The sequence below is a fragment of the Crinia signifera genome, chromosome 7 (genome assembly GCF_055691185.1).
Source record: "Crinia signifera chromosome 7, ASM5569118v1, whole genome shotgun sequence".
Taxonomy (NCBI): Eukaryota; Metazoa; Chordata; class Amphibia; order Anura; family Myobatrachidae; genus Crinia; species Crinia signifera.
The window spans coordinates 4,289,012-4,312,978 of NC_139223.1; the positions used below are offsets into that span (position 1 = coordinate 4,289,012).

Sequence of the window (23,967 nt, forward strand, 5' to 3'; positions counted from 1 at the left end):
ATAACTGACCATAAATTCAATATATGAGGCCAAAAGAACTACTGCTCATATATATTACACCAATAAATGCCAACCCAATCACATCAACATACTGTATGTATAAAAGGCACAATGCCCAACCATATGTGCACAACAAGAACTTCTGATGTAGCTTCCAGGTGGTCATAGCAACATTATGATCTTAGACAATGCATTGCTATCATGTCATCCATATAAAAGACTGCAGTCCTGGTTGTTGCGATACGAGAGCTAGTATAACTTTTTCCTCCACTGCAGTCCAATTCCAGTCCATGGAGAGCAAACTTCATTGGGATTTCCACCGTTTTCATTATCTGATACAATAAATATAATTCCTTCTCTAAAAAATTAAATGTTGCTGATTTATGTTCAATGTAGACTAACGGTATTCAATATAATATTGTAGAAGCATTTGCTGCAGTATGTCTTCCCGTCTGCTGTACATTATATTAGAAGGAATACATAACTTGATCTGATACATATATATTTTTCTAGAAAAAGGAATTGAATAATGAAAGGGCATTAATACAATTCAAATGCAACACGCTTCTGCTTATTAAAATAAATATGTATGTTCTGTTGGGGGAAACAGAATTTTTTAAGACTTTTCATCCCTCTTTTAATACTCACTAATGACACTAAATAATTTCCAAAAAGACTGGATGTTTCTCTTGTGATCAAAGAATGTTTATTTACAGTCAATAAGTCAGGTATGAATCCCAGTATTTAATAATGTAAAATTAGTATCTTGTCCCAATTATTGGCTGCTTACCTTAAAAAATGACAAAGGTAATCATAAAATTTGCAGACCACACATATAGATGTGACAGTGTCATTGTGACTGTGAGCAGATCATGGCGGCCTGGATTGTGGGTGAGTGCGCAGTTCCTGTACACGTTTTCCGGCATGCTAGTCACGGGTTATCACATCTGAAATACCTGGGTGGAGTCACGATAGACATTTAAATGAGAAATGATCCGTTTCAGAGATTCCTTTAGCTTGGTGTTGCCATGGATCAGAATGGCAGACTGGACTGTGGCAAATGAAAACAGTAGCATCTCAGACACGCAGTACCCCCAGATGTTGCTCCCATAAATTTCCAGTGCAGAAAATAACAGAACAAGAAAAAATAAAGTGTGGAACACTATGAGACACCCCATGATGTGCACAGCATGGTGACAATCCTTCACGTGAGTGTTGACCAGTGACTCCATGTTCCTCTTCCTCTGCCAGTCATAGAACTTAAGGTATGCGGCACTGCCGGCTGTGGATGCTAACGTTACAAGGGCGGGGATAGAGTTTAGAATCAGGACAACACTGGTGAAGTTAAGACTTATCGACTTTGAGGTTGTATTTGCTGCAGTTAGAGATGAGTTCTGCTGGGTCGGTTGTTGGGGGGAAATAAGAAGTGATAAGAAGCTTTCACAAAAAGAAACAATTTCTGCTGTTAGTATCATCACCGGGACAACCAAACCGATCTTCTTCCTCGCCCATGCCAGAACGCCGGACCGGACTTCTACAATTTTGATGAAGTAGAATGTGCACAGACTGGCCGTCAGCCACCAGCTGGATGTAATGCTGAATAAGGTCATGTAGTTGAAAATGTGAGAAACGTATGTTACACTAAGCACATACGGGTACACGAAGATCATCACATAGTATACAAAAATGATTATTGTGTAAGATGCATTGGCAATGCACAGAGAGATCAGGATGATGTTGTTGGTGATGATATTTTTCCTTTTGCAGCCAGATAGTGAGAATATTATAAAGACACTGGAGAATAATCCAACAATAGACTCAAGGGCTAATACAGCCAGCAAAGCGTCAACTGCCGGATAACTCATGTCAGCATATATGAGGAGGATTATTCCAACCCGACTGTAATCCAAATCCTATGTATTCCCTGGTGGCCTGTTACGTGAGTGAAGGTGGTGATGATGATTACGATAATGATGAGGATGTACAGCAGCACATATCTAGATGCATTGCGACATAGAGAGGTTTCCTCTGTGTAGTAGAGACTGTCTCACTTTTTAATGTCTTTTCGGATCATGCAAATTCTATTTCAACTCCCACATTCCTAGTACAGGTGCCTGTAACAGTGACGTCCTCATAGTGGCCAAGCTCTGATTGCATGTAAAGTGCACAGCTATAGAGACAACTGAATACAAATACTGCATGTAAATGGGGCTTATGTAAATGATAAATCTCTTGTTCTCTAAGGAGTGTGACGAGGAGAATTTGTGTGAGGACCCATTCATTGTTATTATTTTAAAACTCAGAAATACAGGCACCTGAACCTTAGTTGTACATACTACAAATGTCTGAAATATATCACTCAAGAGTTTCCCAATCTCAACCCAATAATGGATAATTTTAGAACATCCTCCAAATGTGAATGTAGAGTCACCTACCTAAAACCCATCCACACCAACACAGTGGGGAAGATGACATGGAAATTTGGCGAAGTGTAGTAGGAACATGGTACCATCAAGTGACATTTGTTTTGAGTTTTCTGTAATCAAAGATGTGACATGACATTTTGTCTACTAATCTTCTACGAGTCATCAAAGGTTGAACCAGCCAACAAGGGTTTTTGTAAAACTCCAGATGGACCTCACTGCCTGAGGGTCCACCTCCCATCTATGGAACAGGTTCTAGACCACACACTTGTGTGTGTGTGTGTGTACATATATACAGAGCCGGATTAACAATGGGCCTGATGGAGCTATAGCTCCAGGCCCACTCTCCAAATAGGCCCATTTTGTAGCTGAGGGTCAGGGCTTTCCAACAAGACCAGTCCCGCGTCGCTAGCCCCCCGGGAACCGGAGATACCGCCAGGCAAACCTGGAACATTTTCCCCATAGGATAACATGGGACCCGCTAATTCCGACCTCCACGCAGTACCAGCAGCTGCCAGTTCCCCCTACAGCATCACAGAAACTCGAGGTTGATCTCAGTCGAACCCAAATCGCTGAGCCTTCAATCTGATACCTGGTCCATATGGGTTCATTGGTTCTAGAAATATTGCAGGTACATTTTTTATTTTTTTTCATTTCTGAAATGTAATTTCATGGCTGTTCATGTTGTTTGAGTATAGATTTCTCTGAAACCAAACGGCCCAGTTTCACAAGACCAAAATCATTCAAAGGCTACATGTAAATGGGTCAGTTGGTTCCGAAGATATAGCTGGTTGTTTAAAAGGGGGCGGTGGTGGTTTTCTCTCCCCCTCACACCAGAAAATGCACAGACTAGGCTGGTGTAAAAGGGGCCAGTCCGAGAATGTCCCTGCATGATCCTGGGACCATATTCCCTGCATTTTCTGGTATGAAAGGGGTATTATTTCAAATAGCCGGGACATGCAGTGCTCTGAATACAGCCGGGCAGCCCCCTGCTCTCTGCCCGGTTGTTAATGGCTGTCATTTCTGCCCGGCAGCGACTGTCCCCCAGTTACTGCGAGCATGCATTCCCCCTTGGCAATGAGCATGTAATCCCACATGGCAAAGAGCATGGAACCCCTGGCAATGAGCATGGAACCCCTGACAATGAACATGTAGGTAAGCAACACTTATGTAGCATAATTTTTAATAGGCATTATGGTGTTTGGCATAATACGTAATGGAGAATATGGTGTGAGGCTTAACATGTAATGGGCATTATGGTGTAAATTTTTAATGTGTGCCTTTGGCGCGCAATGCCCCTATTTATGAAGCATATTGTGCATTATTGCTCAATCTGTTTGGTATAGTGCAGGCATGTCCAAACTATGGCCCTCCAGCTGTGAAACTACAAGTCCCATCATTTTTGCCACAGTTTTGCAATTAGGGAATGCTAAAACTATTGTATGTCAAGGCATTCTGGGACGTGTAGTTTCACAACAGCTGGAGGGCCACTGTTTGGACATGCCCGGTATAGTGTGTATTTTGGCTCAATCCATGTTGCAAAATGTGAATTTTGCCTTAATCTGTGTGGCATAATGTGAATTGTGACTCAATCTGTGTGCCATAGTGGGAATTTTTGCTCAATCGGTGTGAATTTTGTCTCATTCCATGTGGCATAATGTATAAGAAGCAAGTACAGTATAAATTACTATTGTGTTGCATGATTTGTATAAGGGGTATATGGTGTGGTAAATTTAGGTTACCACATAAAAGGTGCTGAAATATTGTCTACCAAGTTTCGGTTTTCAGTATTTTTTTATGACTGGAGTGCCGCCTCACCCCACAAGTATCTTAGTACATCTGCGTCCTGCGGGTGCACCTTTGGAGTGCACCCGCCAATATATCTCCATGCATTTTTCCTATGCCAGCCCCCTGCCTTTTCCAGGCATATATAATTAGTTGAAAGTATTTACACAAATAGAGACACACCCATGAGCAGACCACCCAACCAGAACACTGGTCACACCCCCCACATTATTAGGTGCGGGCCGCAACCCCTATTATTGCGCATAATAGGCCCTTGATCATTTACAGCTCCAGGCCCATTTAGACCTTAATCTGGCTCTGCATATATATTCATGAAGTTACCCACCCCTACACTCTCTACTAGTTAGCCATGCCTCTATATGTGCTGCCCTCCACCCTAAACATGAGCCCCTTCCACTGCTTCTCCAGATTGGCCCTTATGACCAAGTCAAGTAATGGTAATGCTAGGGCCCAGGTCACTTTCCTAGTTGCATTCTGAAACACAAAAACACAGTCAATTATATAAAATAAATATAATACCCTGACTAAAGGGCAAGCTGTGTCTAAATAGTAAAGCTCCTGGTAAATAGGAACAATTCTATAGGTGTTCATAACATTTGTGCAAATTACATTTAAAGGACAGAGGGGATTATTCTAGTTCATTCTTTCTGACAAAATCCTTCTTAGATGGACAAAACCATGTGCACTGCAGGTGGGGCAGGTGTTACTTGTGCAGAGAGAATTAGATTTGGGTGGGGTTTTTCTTCAAAGTGAGATCTATATTGCAGTGTAAAATAAAGCAGTCAGTATTTTCCCTGCACAGAAACAAAATAACTCACCCAAATCTAAATCTATCTGCACCTGTTACATCTGCCCCCCTGCAGTGCACATGGTTTTGTCCATCTATGAAGGATTTTGTCAGAAAGAATGAACTAGAATAAACCCCAGAGAGAGGTATGTACCAACCTCCTGTGGTGTGTTAATGTCAGGTATTTATTAACATAAAGTTATATTTTATAATGCGAACTCTCTGTGTTATTATCTGCCCCTACTCAGCGATCAATACATAAATGACCAAAAATATGATTAGTAAATACGTTTTTTTATGGAGATAAATAAAACTGCATTTATGGTTAAACATTTGTATGATAAAAACAATATTACCATCATTACATTTCAATACCAGCATCATCAATACAAATGTTTACATTAGTATACACTCAATGTTGTTATGTATGTGTATGTACAGGGCTGGAGGAGTGGCTAGACAGCAGCATGAATTAATCTGGTGTCGGCCATCTTGAGGCCAGCTAACAATAGGCTTTGCCAAACGGCAAGGTCTCCATCTTGAATTGCATGATGAAAACCACATAACAGACCTTAAATGCTGAGCAATCTCACAACACTTAATAACAGGCTATAATAACACTATACTTTCATGGTCCAACATATCACCATCAAACCACTGTATATTATTATACTGCTCTGTCTCAAATTCACCTTCATGATTCTAGTAACATCACATCACAACTTATCGGCACTATCGCACAATCACAATTCAGCTACACTGCTGCATATTTCTCATAAACATTATTCATGTTAAACTTACAACATATATCTCTGTTATTGAGCACAATAATGTGCCTCCAACCAGCACTATACAACCCAGGCCTTGCTATACAAAATATATGTTAAACTTATTGTGATACACACTGTTTCTGAAACAAAACTATCTGCCATCTTCCTCAAACTCACTTATCTAAACATTATGATATAATTCAAAAGCTAACTGCTGCTGTATATAAGTACTATAATATGATATTAGGATAATACAGTTACAGTTCATCACACAGATCTTGCTTACACCACAACCATCCTCTAGGCCTGAGGCCTGAGCACATGAGAACAAAGAGCTAGGCCTCAGCCTGACCACATGGAGATACACAAGATCATCTCCAATAATAGAACTCACAATCCTGTATAATACACCATTGTATCTGAATCTACCAAACAAAGCATGTCCTCTCTCACAAATTATAACAGCTACACATGAATTAACATGGGGCTAATGAACTGCAGATTTGATGGAGATCCTGAGGTTCTATTTATTGCAAAAAGAGATGAGTTCTGCAGGGCCGGTTGTTGGGGGGAAACAAGGATTACTGAGAAGCTTCCACAAAGAGACACAACTTCTGCTGTTAGTATCATCCCTGGGACAACCATACCGATCTCCTTCCTCGCCCATGCCAGGATGCGACACCGGACGTCTACGATTTTGATGAAGTAGAATGTGCACAGACTGGCCGTCAGCCACCAGCTGGATGTAATGGTGAACAAACTCATGTAGTTGAAAATCTGAGAAACGTACTTTACTCTAACCACATAGGGCCACACGAAGATAATTACATAGTATGCAAATATTATTATTGTGTAGAATACATTGGCAATGCCCAAAGTGATCAGGATGATGTTGCTGGTGACGATATTTTTCCTTTTGCAGCCAGTGAGTGAGAATATTATAAAGAAACTTGAGAATAATCCAGTAATAGACTCAAGGGCTAATACAGAAAGCAAAGCATCAACTGATGGATAACTCATGTCAGGAGTGATAAGGAGAATGATTCCAAACCAACTGTATCCCAATCCTATGTATTCTCTGGTGGTCGGTTACGCAAGTTAAGGTGATGATGATTATAATGATCAGCAGCACATATCTAGATGCATTGCTGCATAAAGAGGTTTCCTCTGTGTAGTAGAGAATGTCCCACATTATAACATCTTTTCTGACCATGCAAATTCTATTTCCACTCCCATATTCCAAGTACGGGTGCCTGTACCAGTGATGTCCCCATAGTGACCAAGATCTGGTTGCATGCAAAGTGCACAGATATAGAGTTACAGGTGAGATGACCGAATACAAATACTGTATGTAAATGGGACTGTGCTAGACTCATGGAAATGATAACTCTCTTGTTCTATGAGGAGTGTGATGAGGAGAATTTGTGTGAGGACCCAGTAATTCTATTTATTTCAAACCTCCTGAATTGAGGCACCAGGTGCCTGATACTTAGACGTACATACTATGCCTAGAATTTACTATTTGGTGCAAATCTGGTATATTTTGGTATATTAAGAAGATCCCTTTACAATTTGGGATTGAGATGCTAATTTAGCAGAGGGACAGATTACGCAGGACTCATCCAGCCCGAATCTTACAAACAACAGAATAAAATCACATTACAAGTTTTCAGAAAGAGAGTACTGTATATCCTCCAAATTTGCTTAGACAAGCATTTGAGAACAGTTATTATGTTATAGGATATCCCTGTTGATTCCCAAAGGATCCATTAAATTTAAACCAATGGTCCATGATGAGGAAAACTCCGCCTTTTAGAATTTGTTTCCAAAGACAATAAATCAATCAGGCAGGATCAAAAAGGTTCTTGGAAATAATTAAGGAACTCTCTAAGACTCCATTCTGCAAATATATAGACCCCAAGTTGAGAGTAGTTTAAAAAAATAACAAAAACCTAAAATCTATATTGGCACCAAGCATGCTTAAAAAAGACATTGCACCCACATCTGCCGGACATGTTAACCATGTTTTAAATCTGTTTTAAGCTGTGTTAAGATGATATACAACTTGGTGCGGCTACCTATTCTGCCTATTGCACAATGCCCTTATAGAAAATGTATTAACCCCAAGGAGTCTTAAGGCTTGACACAATACACCCCAATGACTCCTTGGGGTTAATACATTTTCTGGGACCTGATACCATCTAAAGAGCGTCCCTTTTTAATGTAGGCACACAGCATTGAGCCATCAAGCAACAGCTCTTTGCACCATCATGCTGTGTACATTTAACATGTATGTATGTTTTTTCCTGGATTTTTATTCATTATGTAAAAGGTGTTTCACGATTTTTTATAATAACACTGTCACTTTAAATGCGTATCTGTGCATTTTTGCACAGTCTTCCAATCACTTGTTGAAATGTTTTATTGCACCTGTATTGGATAACCACTTAAGAGTTTTTAGTGCCTCCAGTAACAAGCCGCTTGAGTGCTTTTTAAGTAAATTTATCTCACTGTATTTTTTAGGTTATCCCGAGGTGCATCCTCATTCTCTGTGGTTACCAGGGTAACCGCCGGTTGCCGCTCTGACGCACCAGTCGGATGTGAAACTCTGTGACCGGAAGTCAGGTTTACAGCACGCTGGGCGGGTTCCCAGCCACGGAGAATGGAGGAGGGGGCACACGGGTAAGTGTATTTATTGTTTGCTGTGTGCACATTGTAAGTTACATCCTGACGAAGGGGGCTTGACCCCCGAAACATTGAATACATTTTCCACCAAGTTACGTGAGTTACTGAGTCCCTGAGTGCCGCCAGCCACAAGGAGGATCTATATATATATATATATATATATATATATATATATATATATATATATATATATATGCTTCCTCGATTTGCTGCTATTTTGTTGAGCTGCTGTCGTCTTGACAAAGGCCGTGGTATTCGGCACTCACTCCCAAAAAGTAAATGACAAGCTCCGGGTGCCCTCGTATGGGTATCGGTAGGTAGAAGTAGCTGTACACGGAAATAAAACACTGACACACGAGGTGCGCTTAACGTTTCAATTCATAAAAGATTTTTCATCAGAAGCAATACATCATGAAAAAGACAAAGTTTAAATACACTCACCTGCACCCTGTGTTGAGGGCAGCTGCCCCTGGCCCACTCTTCCACCCGCATGATGTTGCTCACCTGATGACATCGTTGGGTGACATACAGTTGCCCAGTGATCGTCGGCCACATCTCTGTGTGCAGCAACCGCTTCCTGGCTATCATGGCAACCCGCCATCCACTCAGGTGGCTCGACCTTCTGTTGGCGATTTCACCGGTGTCACCAGGTTGCCTAGGGACCGCTATCTGTGCAGAAAAGACAAAAAGTGAATGTAACAATATGGCATCATATCCACAAAAGGACTCAGCTTTAGCAAAAAGCATATACATAATAGATAAGCAATAATTAAAGGAAGCAATTAAGGTTAAGTTGAGTCTGGACGGACTCACAGTGTCCAGCATATATATCGAGCACACTTCTCTCTGTAGGAGAGCCTTTGTGCGATCCCCTCCATGGACATTAGGTGGGACACTGTCAATGATTTTATACCTAACTGTTGATTCCCCGTGCCTCATATTTTTGAAATGACGGGCAACAGGTTGTTCTATGTCCCTCCCAGTTAAAGCTAAATGGATAGCACTCCTATGTTGTGCCATCCTCTCTTTAAATTTGCATGTGTTTTTTCCCACATATGCAAAGCCGCAAGGGCACTTGATTAAATACACAACATAGGAGGAATTGCAGGTAAAGATCTGATTGATTTTATACACCTTGCCAGATCTCAGGTGGGTTAACGTGTCCCCCATCTCCAAAAAGTTGCATGTAGTGCAGCCTAGGAAATGTGACCCATGTTCCACTTTCATCTTCTGCGGGTTTGTTTTTACAACCCAGTCCCTAATGTTCCGGCTACGTTTAAAGCAAGGGATCAAGATGTTATCCTTCAATAGGGGTAGTTCCGGATCTGAGCTAATAATGGGCCATAGACTTTTCGCTTTCCCTACAATTTTCTTGCTCGCTGTAGAAAACTCAGTAACAAAAATAGTGTTTGTCTCACAGTCAAATGTCTCCAGGCATTTCACATAAGTACACAATGGACTAAAAATAACAGGAGTCCACCATTTCAAAACCACCAATAGAGGGAGAGACCAATACAGAGAACTGCGCGCCAAAGAGGCTTTCTGTATATTCCTGGTCCATTATCGGGGTGGTAAGTAACATGGGGATAGAGAGATTGGATACTTATCCTATATGGGAATAGATATGGGAGTTAATATGATTGGAAAATAAATAAGATTTTTTGACAATGATAGAACAATGATATACAGTGATATACAAATGATATACATAAAAGCCTAAAGATGAAAATTCCAGTAGTAGAAGTAGTTTGTTTATTTATAAGGCACCACAAAGTGTCCGCAGCGCCGTACATAGCAAACAAAAAACAAATTTACAAGGTAACGTACAGGGTGTGTTGATAAAATACAGCATAAATAGGGTATAGCTGGTAGAACTAAAATCAGCATCAGTTCTGAAGTAGGTGTCGAAATTGTCGAGGAGACTGAACATGAAGTAGAGGAAGGGAAGAACAGGGAAGGAGTGCTGGTGAGGTGAAGAGGTGGGGTGAGCACGTGAGGAAGGAGGGCCCTACTCATAAGAGTTAAATACTAAAAGGAGGTGGGTGGACGAACAAAAAAAATAGGATAAGTAGGAACGGATGGACGGGTAGGCTAGGCAGGATAGGAGGAGCGAAAGAGGTTAGGAGGAGGAGGGATAGGCTAGTCGGAAGAAGTGGGTTGTGAGGGAGCGCTTGGAGGAGGTAAGGGAATCAGAAAGCCTAATGGGTGGAGAGAGGTTGTTCCAATACAGGGGGCAGCGTTACAGTAAATCTGTAACATCTTATCGATCTGGCAACACCTATACTCGCCAGGACATCAGAGCAACCTTGTTTCCACTTTCTTTTTTTCTGTATTGTATACACTTTGTTTATGGTGGTTGCCAGGTAACGGCATTCAGGGGGTGTGATGCTGTATGTTCTGTAAGTGTGCACTTCCTGGTTTCCGGTAGCCGCTGCTCTGGACAGATTGCTGGTGCACGGTTGGCGGATGGTTTATTAGGTGAGTTATTTGCTTATGTATTTTTATGCCCTGATGATGGAAAAAAAATGTTGGCTAACTACTGCCTGGAAACAGAGATATTTATGAAGAGGCCCACTTATGCACTATCTGATGATTAGCCTCTATGTGCATTGTCCACAACACTAAACATGGGCACCTACAACTGCATTTCCTTGGGCCCCTATGTCCCAGTCCATTAATGGGAGGACCCAGGTCCCTTTCCCATAGAAAAATAGAAACATAGAATTTGACGGCAGATAAGAACCATTTGGCCCATCTAGTCTGCCCCTTTTTTTACCCTTCAGGTAATCTCAACCCTTTTTAATCCTTATTTCTTTGTAAGGATATTCATATGCCTAGACCAAGCATGTTTACATTGTTCTACTGTCTTAGCCTCTACCACCTCTGATGGGAGGCTATTCCACTTATCCAATACCATTTCTGCGAAGTAATTCTTTCTAACATTTCCTCTGCACCTACCTCCCTCCAGTTTCAGTGCATGTCCTCATGTTTTATTACTTCTTTTCCTTTGAAGAAAATTTCCCTCCTGTACTATGTTAAAACCCTTGATATATTTGAAGATTTCTATCATGTCCCCCCTTTCCCTTCTCTGCTCCAAACTATACATGTTAAGATCTTTTAGTCTATCCAGGTAAGTTTTGTGATGTAGGCCATGCTCCATTTTAGTTGCCCTTCTTTGTACACTCTCCAATGTATTTATATCCTTCTGAAGATATGGTCTCCAGAACTGGACACAGTTTTCCAGATGAGGCTGTACCAATGACCTATAAAGTGGCATTATTACATCCTTTTTTCTGCTACTGATTCCTCTAACTATGCAACCAAGCATCTGACTAGCCTTCCTCATTGCTTTGCTACATTGCTTTCCTGCCTTTAAGTCACTTAAAATAGTGACTCCTAGATCTCTTTCCTCCTCAGTAGTTTCCATTATAATACCCTTGATACTATATTGAGCCTTTGGGTTTTTGAGTCCCCAGTGCATAATTTTGCATTTTTTAGCATTAAACTGTAGTTGCCATGCTCTTGACCAATTATCAAATTTACTTAGATCATCAGTCATTTGATTTACCCCTCCTGGTGTGTCTACTCTGTTGCATATCTTTGTGTCATCTGCAAAAAGGCATACTTTCCCTTCAATACCATTTGCAATGTCACTAACAAAGATATTAAAGAGCAGTGGTCCAAGTACAGATCCCTGGGGTACTCCACTGGTAGCATGTCCCTCCATAGAATGCACTCCATTTACTACAACTGTCTGTTTCCTAACCTGCAACCAGGTTCTTATCCATTTAATTGTTTTATAATCCAATCCCACACTTTCAAGTTTATTTAGCAGCCTGCGATGTGGGACAGTGTCAAATGCCTTACTAAAGTCTAGATTTGCCACATCTACAGCCCCCCCTTTATCTAGAATTTTGGTCACGGAGTCAAATCCTGTGGATCCTGTAAGTTGTTTAATTTAAGATATTCCACTATTCTTTCTTTTAATAGCATTTCCATTAATTTCCCTACATTACTGATGTAAGGCTCACTGGTCTGTAGTTACTTGCTTCTTCTTTGCTTCCACTTTTGTGCAGTGGAACTACATTTGCTCTTCTCCAGTCCTCTGGAACTGCACCTGTATCTAGTGACTGGTTGAATAAATCTGTTAATGGCGCTACCAACACATCTTTTAGTTCTTTTAATATTCTTGGATGCACTCCGTCTGGCCATTTTGATTTATCCACTTTCAGTCTTGAAAGTTCTGTAAGGACTTTCTCCCTAGTAAATGTACCTCCATCTACCTTATTTTTATGAATGTCCTTGCAACTTAACTGTGGTCCATTCCCTTCTCCTTCTATAGTGAATACGTAGCAAAAGTAATTATTTAGATGATCTGCAATTGCCTTGTCTCCCTCCACCAAATTCTAATTGTCTGTCCGCAGTCTTATTATTTCTCCATTTGATTTTCTCCTTTCACTTATATACTTAAAAAAAGTTTTGTTTCCTTTATCTACCGACTGAGCCATTTTCTCCTTCGCACACCTTATCACTTTCTTAGCCTCTTTGCGTCTGGCAAGATACACTTCTTTGTCATTATTATTTTGAGTCTGCTTGTATGTCCTAAAGGCCTTCTTTTTTGCTTTTACACTAGTTGATACCTCTTTAGTAAACCACACTGGCTTCCTTTTCCTGGAACTTTTCTTAACCCTTTTGATAGAAAGGTCCGTTGCCTTTAATATTGCACTTTTAAATTTTTTCCACCTCTCCTGCACTCCTTTCAAGTTCTTCCAATCCGCTAATGAGTCGCTTATACATCTCCCCATTTTTGCAAAGTCAGCCTTCCTAAAATCCAACACCTTAGTTTTTGTGTGACTGGAGTTGGACCCTACATCCATACTGCTTGATGATCACTGGGTCCCAGGTTCTCACCCACATATATAAACATCTCCTTCCAAAAGGATCCACGAAAACTATTGGTAAAGTGCACTTACCTATTTCTTCCACACAAAGTGTCGACACAGCTCAATCCGACGTGTCCATTGAGGCGGGGCATTTATTATTTCCATTTTGACTTTCATTCCAATTTACTTCCCCCCCCAAATTCCAAATATTGTATTTTAATCAACAGTAAAAGATTTGTTACATTTCCAAACATTTGTTACATTCATTGAATTGAGCGCTGCTACTCTCACCTAGTGTGAGACACTTTGCGGTCTTTTCTAAGTGGGGAGTGACTACCCCCACATTTAAGCAGCAGCTCTCACCAGAGGAACAACTCTTAGCCAGGCGCCTGATTATTCCTAGCGAATATTTTTTTCTTGTCTTTGTAAGTCCATCGGGCCTGCCAGCATGAGTTGTTTCTCTAACTTCAATGAAAGGCAAAATAGGAGGCAGACATATATCTCCAAATGGGATCAACCCCAGGAGTCTATGATTGATAAGCATGAAGAAGAATGTATTACTCTCTTTGAGAAACTGGAGGATTTGCTAAGGGATGAGACCAAACAATGGCTCGATAGCACCAATTTGCAGAAGTATGCTGATAAAAAGATGCTTCCTCGGGGCCCCCACCTTCACAAACCCTCCATTTTCCAAGAGAACTCAGATTTTCAAGCTAAGTGGGATTCTATCCTTGACATTTGTTCTTTTTTACTAATGAACCTTGTGATTGATTATAGAAGTAAGAAAGTAAAGGAATTGGAGACAGAAATAGAGATTATTAAAACTAAATTAGAACCTTTCAATCAAACGAGAGAATTTAAGGATAAGGACACGAGAGTTATAGAGAGATTAATTAAGTTTGAGCAGGAGGTCATTGATAATAAGTGCAAAAAGTTCCAGAGGGACACAATGGACTATCAGTCCGATAATATTAGGAACTATAGACTAAAGCATAGAAATCCTAATCAAACGAATACTAATAACTCTTCCAACAATAGGAATAGATATTATGACAACAGAAAGTCGTTTAACAGAAGAAGTGATGTCAGAACATACGACTCACCTCAAAATAGAGCCAAATATTCCAACAAACCCCAGAATACTCCTCCTGACAATAGGAACTCACATAATAATAGAAATACCTATCAAAAACATAACACCAATAATGAACGTACTCACCAAACGTTGGGAGCCAGGCCCAAGGATTCTACTAATAGATCCCAAACAAATTCGTCAACAGATCATCATCATTTTTTAGGTCCCCGCCAATACCGCAAAATGGGAAAATACCAAGGAGGGGGCACACCAAAGAAAAGAAGACATTCCAGCATAGAGGAGTTAGAGGAGGAAAGAGGGTTCAACGCAAGAAATTGATTTCAAAGAAACCCATTTCCAATATATTTAACATCTCGTCCAGACAACTTAGTGAGGTAGAATCCAAATTACTACAAAAAGGATTAAAGTTCTCTCCCTCCACAGACGCCAACATTTTTTCACTTTTTGTTGAACTCAATCGTTATATCCGTACTCTCTGTCGACAGAGATATTTCTTTTCAAAAAAATCTCTTAAAGATTATGATCCAGGATCCCCTATCCTCCTGGACAGTGGTGATCAGACCTCCCTGGATATATTGGCAGAACTGTGGACCGAGAGTAATGATTCCCCTAAAAAAATCTTTAATATAGATAAATCGAAATTAAGGAACAAGTCAGATTTTTATCCCATCAAAGCCAAGGGTACAAGTATTGAGTCTTTTTACAAGACCACCCTTGATGACTTTAAACAACTTTGCTCCTCTGAAGCACGTAAGTCTAGATATGAATACAGAGATAATCTCACTAAGTGGGAGAGGAGAGCCCTTGTCGGCCTCACTGGAGACACTTCAATTGTCTTCAGGGAGGCCGACAAGGGAGGGGGTATTGTCATACAAGACACCGCCTGCTATGTGGAGGAGGCACTCCGTCAACTGTCCAATCAGTCTTTCTATACAAAACTTGCTACTAATCCTACTCAACCATACATCTTAGAGTTGAAGGCACTTCTTGAGTCAGCCACCCTGGAATGTGTCATTTCCAAAGAGGAATATTTCTTTTTGTTTAATCCCTATCCTTTGGTTCCTATTTTTTATCACCTCCCTAAGATTCATAAACACCTCACTTCCCCTCCTGGTCGTCCTATTATTTCCGGTGTCCAATCACTCACTTCCAACCTTTCACAATTTGTTGATTCTCACTTACAATCACGTGTTACCACCCTCAGATCACACATCCGTGATTCTACCCACTTTCTAAATCTAATAAAAGATGTTGTCTGGAAAGAGACATACCACTTTCTCACTCTCGATGTAGAGAGTCTTTATTCAAATATACCACATGAGTTAGGTATTAACTCTATCTCTAAAAGACTAATGGAAGATGGTGATCTGACGGTGGATCTACAGCAGTTTATCACTAGTTCTATTTCTTTCATTCTCAAACACAATTTCTTTCTTTTTCAGGACACGTTTTATTTACAGGTGATGGGGACGGCCATGGGGACCAGATTCGCTCCAAGTTATGCCAACCTCTATATGGGGGAGGTTGAGGACCAACTCATTTGGGGGTCCTCCTTTGGAGCGAATCTGGTCCTCTATGGCCGTTATATTGATGATTTATTTTTCATTTGGGATGGGGATGCCACTTCTATCACTTCCTTTGTTACTCACTTAAATTCTAATCCCTTTAACCTTAAGTTCACTCACGATTATCACCCCCACACTATTAATTTTCTGGATCTTACTTTAGTAAGTGTTGGAGGTTCTATTCAGACCAGCAATTACCAAAAACCAGTGAACACCAATTCTTACTTAAACTTTAAGAGTGCCCACTACCCCCCTTGGGTAAAAAATATACCCAAGGGACAGATGTTGCGTCTTAGACGTAATTGTTCCGAGCTGGACTCTTTTGATGATCAAGCCAAAGATCTGATCACCGCATTTCAACATTGCGGTTACCCTCCTCAACTGGTTCAAGATGCATATCGATCTAGCAGAGCAAGAGACAGGGACACTTTATTGTGTGATAGACGCCCTGCTGAGTCCACCTCCACCAGAGAAAACCGCATCTCCTTTATCTCCACTTTCAACAGAGATTATAAAGAAATCCAAAAAATTATTAGAAAAAATCATTTCATATTAAAACAGGATCCGTTATTAAAAGAAATTTTACCACCCCAACCATCTTTCATATTTAGAAAAAACAAATCATTAAAAAATATATTAGCGCCCAGTTGTCTAAAACACCAAAATAAACTGCCTCCTCTAACATCCACCCCCTCTTCAGACTGGCTCCCCTCAAAACCATTGGGCTGCTACAAATGTGGCAGCAATCAATGTATCACTTGAGATTTCATATCCAATAGAATAACTACCATTAACACACCCACCGAGAAGATCAAGATAAAGGGATTTATTAATTGTAATACCGTTTATGTTATTTATCTCCTTACGTGCACTTGTAATTTAAAATATGTGGGCAGGACCACACGGCCGCTAAGGGCCAGGTTTCTTGAACACCGCCGCAATATCATCAAAGGCTCATTACTTCATAGTGTATCCAGGCATTTTGCCGAACACCATGCAAATAACCCTAAACATCTTAAATTAATGGGATTGGAACACGTGCCACCCACCAAAAGGGGTGACGACAGGTTCCGAACTCTCTGTAAACAGGAGATATTCTGGACCTTTAAAATGGACTGCCTCTTTCCAAGAGGCTTAAACAAAGCAATGGAATTAAACATTGTTCTGTGAGCCCCCTTTTTATCTCCCTTTCTTCTCCTTCTTCTTTTTCTTTCTTAAGGACTAATGATTTTTGGAACATGAACAACGATGTAAATATAGATATGAATAACATCAATAATGAAAATATAATGTAATAATGAAAAATGAAAAATGAAATATGAAAAATGAAAAATGGTGTGATCTATTATTACGATAGCCCTTATCTCTCGTTTCTTATAAACATAGGATTCTGGGATCAATATTGATAAAACTTCATAAATAAATAGTCATAATAGTAGAATTATTAAAGGTCTTTTTCTCCATTAAGTAGATAATATTAATAATATTTTTATGTATGTACATATATTTCCTCTGTATATCTGGGGAATGTTTCCCTTGATAATTTGTACCATTCTCACCCCCCTTTTTAAAAAATTAAAAAAAAAATAAAAAAAAATTAAAATATTTATTATCATTTCTGTATTCTTTTGATTGGGAGATTATTGCTGTACTTTGTAACCATGTGATCACAGCTGTGGAACGCATAATGCGTTCCACATACTAATACATGCCATACACATTAGGTCACATGACCTCATTCTCCCCTCCGTTTCTCTCAGGTTCCTTTATACTCGTATTATTAGTTATAGATATCGCCCACTCTTTACTATTAATTTATTTACCATTTGTCAGATATTCACGCTTATGTTTTATCCATGAATTTAGAGGTATACTCTCGCTTTTTTATATCATTGTCAACAGCTCTATATCTGTGTCTTACTTCCGGGATTTAAACGGAAGTATGTCATTCAAGTTGCACGGTGGAGCGCATATGCGTTCCAGACACGGAGATCATTCAGCACACATTAATTCACTTGGCTCCGTTTTCACTTCCGGAGTGCGAGCGGAAGTGTTTCGTGTATGGAATGAAAATGCGCTACTTCTGCATATTAAATCTTTGAATAAAGTGCGCTATACACAATCGCTTCTACATGTGAACAGTCCACCTTCTCCTAGTCATTTCCATCATATGGTGAGGCCGTTATCAGTTTATAAACGAACAAGTTTATTGTTATATCCCTCTACTTACTCCGATCACGTGACCAGTTTCAGTCACATGATCGGAAACAACAATGGCGTTTCTAGTAAGGATAACCCATTATTATTACTGTTTTTTCATGTTTCTCCTATAAATTTCGGATTTCTATTTATTAATTGTGTTTTATATTTAGGATATATGTCTGCCTCTATATTCTTGTATTATTATTCTAGATGGTATATGTATTGGCTGTGTTAATTGAACCAACAGGTGTTCTGATTGTTTCATTAAGAATGGCATATATACCTGGCCCAAACCCACAGTCCCCCACACCTTTGATAAAGCTGCAGGACGCAGTGAAACGCGTTAGGTGATTGCCCCCCACCTCTGGACCCAGCTGTGACACCCCAGCTCCATTTGGATTCCTTTTCATCCACCTTTCTCACTGGACGTTGATTTGGCGGACACCGTGCTTCTGATCCACTGGTATACAACATCTAGACCAGTGTGGACTGTCGTTTAGCACGGAAGCCACTTCTTCATTGCATTGCCTCCATCCACACCTGGGCTATCGCTGCAGACAAATCGGTGGTCTGAACCCCCAAGATCGGCTCTACACCGACACAAAGTCTGCTCCACTTCTGGCGACATCTCATCCCTCCAACGGCTGTCCCATAAGCCGTCATCATCGTGAGGACTCCCAGCTAAACATCTCCTTCCAAAAGGATCCACGAAAACTATTGGTAAAGTGCACTTACCTATTTCTTCCACACAAAGTGTCGACACAGCTCAATCCGACGTGTCCATTGAGGCGGGGCATTTATTATTTCCATTTTGACTTTCATTCCAATTTACTTTCCCCCCCCCCCTATACCATTATATCATTATTGTCATCATTGTTTTTATTTATGTTTTTTATATTGTATTTTAATCAACAGTAAAAGATTTGTTACATTTCCAAACATTTGTTACATTCATTGAATTGAGCGCTGCTACTCTCACCTAGTGTGAGACACTTTGCGGTCTTTTCTAAGTGGGGAGTGACTACCCCCACATTTAAGCAGCAGCTCTCACCAGAGGAACAACTCTTAGCCAGGCGCCTGATTATTCCTAGCGAATATTTTTTTCTCACCCACATATATGTCTGATATCCTGTCACCATTTGTGAGTATTAAATCTAATATTGAGTCTTTACGAGTAGGCTCCCTCACCAATTGCTTGAGAGATGCTCCCTGTAGGGAATTTAGAAATTTGCCACTTGTAGATGATCTTGCAAAAGACTCCTCCCAATTCACATCAGGTAGATTAAAGTCTCCCATGATTATGACTTCTCCCTTTAAAGCCATTTTAGTGACATCAAGCAATAGGCTCCTGTCCAAATTCTGCCCCTGGCCTGGTGGCCTATAGATGACCCCAGTACGAATAATGTCCTTCTCCCCCATTTCTATGGTCACCCAAAGGGCATCAGTTTTTTCTTCGATGTTTTGTATTAAAGTAGCATTTATGCTTTTCTTTACATACATTGCTACCCCTCCTCCGATTCTTCCCATTCTGTCCTTCCTAAATAAATTGTAACCTGGTATAGCTATGTCTCAGCCATGGTTCTCATTACACCATGTCTATGTGATAGCCAAAATGTCTAGGTCATCCCTTGTCATTATTGCAATTAGATCAGGAATTTTGTCTCCTAGGCTTCTAGAGTTTGCACACATACTGTAGTTTAAAAAAAATAAAAAATCATCTGTTATTCCTAGCCATGTTCAGACAGTACAAAATCAAAGTCTAAAGTTGAAATGACCTGTTTGATGATGTTGTTCAATGTCTGTTGTGAGGGTACGAGTTCCTCAATCACTCAGACACCGAGCAGATGAAACCAGAAGCACGGTTTATTTTCCACAGCACGCACAAATAGACAATAAACAGTGGCAAAGGTAAATTGCAGAGTAGAAAGATATTCAGGTAGCAGGCCCAAACAGACAGTCCTTGTATAGTCACAGTCCCAGATCAGTTCCACAGGGCAAACTATCACTTAGCCCACACAGCAGTGATAGCATATAAGTCCACACGATACCTAGACAGAGCATAACCTCTTAGTCCAGGACAGTCCATCAATTCTCCTCCTGGCTTGTGTGCGAGTCATTTTAAAAACTTCCAATTCCCACGCTTCTCCATACCATCAGTGGGCTTGCACTCAATCCCTATTGGTGGATTCAAGTCAGGTTTATCCCCCCTCCCAGGTACTGCTGCTGCCCATCTGCTTCTGCCCCCTGCTGGGGTCGGTTCCAGAAAGTCTGGAAGTGGCCAAGATATGCATAGCAGAGTCAACCCAAGATATAAAACACAGTCTGATTACATTATGTGGTGGTCACCCCCTGTGGACAACCCTCCTGTTGATAGTAGGGGAATTTGATCACCCCCTGTGGTGATTGTCCTTCAGCTATCCCCCTCATGTAAACAGCAGGAACAATAATCGGCTGATTACATTATGGGCTGATCACCCCCTGTGGTGGCCGGTTCCACAAAGTCTGCTAGAGCCCAGAGGTTTACAAAGAATTGTAAACCCCCCTGGGGAGATTGCCAATGGTACAATGCTTACATGAATAAAGTCCTGGGAAATACAGACATTACATTTGAGGTGGGATTATACAGCCTAATAATATATGATCTGGAACTACACACACATATAGGGAGTATATAGACATATATGGAGAACAAGAGGGTACCGACGGACTAAAATAGTACATTAATTACTACACCTAATAAAATATAGTAATTACAGATTTACAGTGAATCTGATAACCTCACATTCCTTCCCCTACTATTGTAGTCCCGGTACCCAGCTGTTCAGGAACCAATAACAACCTGGAATAGCGGGATGCAGAGCCGAGAATCTGGGGTTTGGATATACCACCTGAGTCCCACAGGGTGACATCATACCAAACCCATCTTGTAAAAGGCGGCTGGTTTGCAGAACCAGCAAGGGCATGATTACAGTCTAAGTCATACATTGGAACTAACAAGGGCTGTAGCAATTCCTCTTCTTCGGATTCTGGGTACCCCCCCTCTGCAACATTGTAACCTACTAATACTTTTGCCTCGGGCACAATGGGGCAGGGACCACTTTCCACCTCCCCCTCTTGCCCAAGGAACAGGGGCCAAACAGCAGGCCAATATAGGGGCTCTGGCCCTGGCACTTCCACCACCCCGTCATGTCCTTCCTCCCCCAAACCCAAACTAGGGGCATGGCACATTTCAGTCCAGCATTTGGTCTCAATGTCCAGGGCTGAGGAGGGACCCTCCATCACAAACAATTCCGCTGGTGGCTGCAGGACAGGCTGTGTCAGCTCTGTCCCCTTAAAAGCCAGATGCTCACCTGCAGCTACTTCTGCGCACACCTCCTTCTCCGCGATAGCCTCCTTCCCCAGCTGAGTATGCTGGGCAGCCCGAAACACGACGTCATCTGTGACTGGTGGGCTGGTGGCCTGGATGTTGTCGGATACTCCTCTAACCACGGCGATCTCTTCTTGGACGCAGTCCTCATAGATCCCCTGGCAGCAGGATAATAGCTCTGCATCTCCCACCTCAGCAAAAGGGAAGCAGTAGTGCAGCTCCTCCCTAGGATGGGGGAGAAGCAATTGCAAACGGTGCCTTTCATCACGCCCCCTGCGACACTGATCTTGCCATGCTGGGGTATCCAGGAGCCCCCGATCAATCGCCTCTTCCTCTGCCACCACGAAGCACTCCTCCAGACACTGCAATTGTTCCCACACACTCAACTGGGCACCGAAAGGGAGGATCCAGGCTCGATAATCAGCAAATGCATTTGTAGGATCTCCCTGATCGTGAAGGATCTGCTGAAGGATTTCCCCGCGAGTGCAGGATTGGATGGGTATACCTCGCAGCTGACCTTCTGCTATCAGCTCCTCCATACTCATTTCTTCAAGGGCAGTTAGGGGCCCCCCTGACAACGACCCTTCTCTTGCGGTAACAATTAATTCTGTGGCAGACCCCTCGGTTGTCTGCCCAGATTGCAGTAGCCCCCTTCTAGACCTTTCCTCTGGTTCTATCTGGGGCATCAATTTATTCTGGACTTGTCCTTCAGCCTCAGAATATTGTCCTCTTTGTAGCATCTGGGTAACTGTAGCAATCACTTCCTCTGTAAATTCTACAAACTCTGGCTCTCCTAGCAGATTCCAAGAAGTGGCCTCACCTTTACAGTGCAGGAATGCATCCCCCAGGTAACACACTTTGTCCTGTATGCTGGATACTCTCCACCCGCTGACCATCTGCTGAGCGTCTTCCCAGTACTTCCAGATATACTGCATTTTCCTGACAATAAATAACAGATCCGGCTTCCCAGCCTGCCGATACACTGAAGAACCTCCATCCCTGAGCTCCTCTGCTACAGGGGTCTTGAGGCATCGATTTTCTTTCCTTGGAAACATTTTCCCTTTCACAGGACTGACACCTGCTCACTTGCTGAACATCACCTTATTGCATTTTCCGTTTCCTTACATATGGTCTGATCCTCTGTTCTCTGTGCTTTCTGTGCTCGATGGTTGGTGTCTGAATGATCCCACCGCTGCCACCAAATGTGAGGGTACGAGTTCCTCAATCACTCAGACACCGAGCAGATGAAACCAGAAGCACGGTTTATTTTCCACAGCACGCACAAATAGACAATAAACAGTGGCAAAGGTAAATTGCAGAGTAGAAAGATATTCAGGTAGCAGACCTTGGAAACATTTTCCCTTTCACAGGACTGACACCTGCTCACTTGCTGAACATCACCTTATTGCATTTTCCGTTTCCTTACATATGGTCTGATCCTCTGTTCTCTGTGCTTTCTGTGCTCGATGGTTGGTGTCTGAATGATCCCACCGCTGCCACCAAATGTGAGGGTACGAGTTCCTCAATCACTCAGACACCGAGCAGATGAAACCAGAAGCACGGTTTATTTTCCACAGCACGCACAAATAGACAATAAACAGTGGCAAAGGTAAATTGCAGAGTAGAAAGATATTCAGGTAGCAGGCCCAAACAGACAGTCCTTGTATAGTCACAGTCCCAGATCAGTTCCACAGGGCAAACTATCACTTAGCCCACACAGCAGTGATAGCATATAAGTCCACACGATACCTAGACAGAGCATAACCTCTTAGTCCAGGACAGTCCATCAATTCTCCTCCTGGCTTGTGTGCGAGTCATTTTAAAAACTTCCAATTCCCACGCTTCTCCATACCATCAGTGGGCTTGCACTCAATCCCTATTGGTGGATTCAAGTCAGGTTTATCCCCCCTCCCAGGTACTGCTGCTGCCCATCTGCTTCTGCCCCCTGCTGGGGTCGGTTCCAGAAAGTCTGGAAGTGGCCAAGATATGCATAGCAGAGTCAACCCAAGATATAAAACACAGTCTGATTACATTATGTGGTGGTCACCCCCTGTGGACAACCCTCCTGTTGATAGTAGGGGAATTTGATCACCCCCTGTGGTGATTGTCCTTCAGCTATCCCCCTCATGTAAACAGCAGGAACAATAATCGGCTGATTACATTATGGGCTGATCACCCCCTGTGGTGGCCGGTTCCACAAAGTCTGCTAGAGCCCAGAGGTTTACAAAGAATTGTAAACCCCCCTGGGGAGATTGCCAATGGTACAATGCTTACATGAATAAAGTCCTGGGAAATACAGACATTACATTTGAGGTGGGATTATACAGCCTAATAATATATGATCTGGAACTACACACACATATAGGGAGTATATAGACATATA

At 41.6% G+C, this 23,967-nt stretch overlaps 1 protein-coding gene across 1 annotated transcript; it reads right to left on the reverse strand.

Annotated features, from left to right (window-relative positions):
- Window positions 1-941: 941 nt before the first annotated feature.
- On the reverse strand, window positions 942-1,865 carry LOC146020749 (taste receptor type 2 member 42-like). Its single transcript, XM_083154167.1, has one exon. The coding sequence runs from the start codon at window positions 1,863-1,865 to the stop codon at window positions 942-944; it is 924 nt and encodes a 307-aa protein (XP_083010293.1).
- Window positions 1,866-23,967: the final 22,102 nt, after the last annotated feature.